The sequence below is a fragment of the Geospiza fortis genome, unplaced genomic scaffold, assembly GCF_000277835.1.
Source record: "Geospiza fortis unplaced genomic scaffold, GeoFor_1.0 scaffold412, whole genome shotgun sequence".
NCBI lineage: Eukaryota > Metazoa > Chordata > Aves > Passeriformes > Thraupidae > Geospiza > Geospiza fortis.
Genome location: NW_005054504.1, coordinates 249,688 through 251,698, shown reverse-complemented (window position 1 = coordinate 251,698; position 2,011 = coordinate 249,688). Strand labels below are relative to the sequence as shown.

The 2,011-nt window shown below is 59.2% G+C and overlaps 1 protein-coding gene across 1 annotated transcript in view; it reads right to left on the bottom strand.

Annotated features, from left to right (window-relative positions):
- LOC102045263 (DNA-directed RNA polymerases I and III subunit RPAC2-like) overlaps positions 1-2,011 on the bottom strand; it is a 10,060-nt gene that overhangs the window by 7,713 nt on the left and 336 nt on the right. The window contains exons 2-3 of the mRNA XM_005428790.2: positions 1,219-1,316; positions 186-262 (exon numbers count right to left, since the gene is read on the bottom strand). Of these exons, the coding sequence (XP_005428847.1) occupies positions 186-262; positions 1,219-1,316 (175 nt within the window). The remainder of the gene's footprint in view (positions 1-185; positions 263-1,218; positions 1,317-2,011) is intronic.

Genomic DNA, 2,011 nt, shown 5'->3' with positions numbered 1-2,011 from the left:
GCTGCTTCCCACTGCAGCTGGAGCAGAATTCTGGGAGCAGCCTCTGAGGCTCAGCACTGCAGTGCCTACAGAGGGCAGGGAGAAAGGGCTTTCCTTTCTTTAACAGACTCCTGGGAAGCTGGCATGAGCAGGGGGAATTCCATGAGAACAGGGCCCCAGCCATGGAGGGACAGTCCCAGGCTCACCTCTGGTCTGGATCCTGAAGTTGATCTTGCTTTCTGAGGGGTGTGTGATGCAGTAGCCACAGAACTCCACGTCAGGGCTGCAGGAGGGCAGAGAGGGAGCAGTGAGACCCAGCTCAATGCATGGCAAATCCCAGGGAAGTCGGAGACTCAGGGCATGCCAGGCCTGCTGGGGCTCTGGATGTTTCCAGAGTGACTTAGGGGAGGGATGTGCTGAGGGGAAACTCCCTGTGTGTCCTTGTACCCTCACACCCATCTCTCTCTGAGCTGAGCTGGAGTTCTGCAGGGCAAAGACACGGCTGGCACCACAACCAGAGCAGTGCCAGGGGACCAGGAGGGATTCTGCAGATCCAAACACGGGATCTTGGATGCTTGCAATTCTCTCTGTAACCAAACCTGCTGCTGCTCTGCTGCTGCCAGGGGCTGAGTGGTCCAGGGCACTGGAGGAGCTCCCAAAATGTTGCAGGGCCTCTCCCTCCAGCTGAGCTGAGTGCTGGAGCTTTACCCCCAGCTTTGGCCACCAGCTTCTTTTGTGCTGTCACAGTGATTTATCAGAGGGATCTTAAAGGCCACCCAGTCCCAGCCCCTGCCATGGGCAGGGACACCTTCCACTGCCCCAGGGTGCTCCAAGCCCCGTCCAGCCTGGCCTGGGACAGTTCCAGGGAAGAGAAATCCACAGCCTCTCTGGGCAGCAAACAGAGCCCAGGAACCAGTTACTCCTCCAGCTGCTCAGAAAGGACTGAAAGCCTTGGGCTGAGCTTAACTTGTGTTCCTGGGCAGGGGAGGGTGTGGGTGGGGGCTCAGGAGAGGCTGGTCAGGCCCTTTAAGGGCTCTTGGTGCTCTCAGAATCCTGACACAGCACAAAGAAAGGACGAGCAGCAGGTGGGAGCAGGGCTCCATGTCTGACAGAAAGGCTGGAAGGATGTGCACAGAGGGGATTTGGGATGGTTTGTCTCATCCCAGGGACAGCTGAGGTGTGGATCAGGAAGGAGAAGGCCAGAGCAGGGCACAGAGGTCCCTCAGAGGCCCCACTCACTTCTTCATGACCATGTAGCGCAGGGAGTTGCCCAGGGTGTGATCCTCGTCGTGCAGCACAAACGTGACGCAGTTCCCGTCCGTCCCATCCGCCTGGATCTGTCACCAGTGCGAGAGGAGAGAAGCTGTGACCTCCCCGAGGCTGGGGACACCTGAAGGGTGAGGATCAGCTCCCGTGCTCAGCGCCCCAGAGTAGCTGGGAGGGCTGTAGGCCTCGCAGGGCCACCTCTGATGCTGCTGTGGGACCAAAACACCTTCAGAGGGGAGGGAAAGCTCCAAAATTCCACCTCATTTTAAACCAGGTTAGTCCTGACCTCCAGCTGCTGCTGCTCAGCACAGGATGACAGGGTGTCCCTTGGAGCCACCCTGACATGATTTGTCCTGATGCCGATGCCATCCCAGCACACGAGAGGGTTCCCTACCACTAAGCCAGGCTTGGGAACGACAGAATCGTGGAAGCACGGAATCAGGTGGGTTGGAAAAGCCCTGCAAGAGCACCAAGTCCAAGCATCACCCAGCACTGCCAAGGCCACCCCAACCGATGTCCCCAAGTGCCACATCCACACGCCTTTGAAATCCCTGCAGGGACGGGCACTCCACCACTGCCCTGGGCAGCTGTGCCAGGCTGGACAGCCCTGTACATGAAGGGATTTTCCCTAATATCCAACCTGACGCTCCCTGGCACAACGTGAAGCTGCTTTTCCTCGGGAGCAGGGCCTGGCCCACGCTCCACCTCATGGACGGGAGGGAGCGAGGCCCCCGATCCCGACCCCGACCCCGATCCCGATCCCACC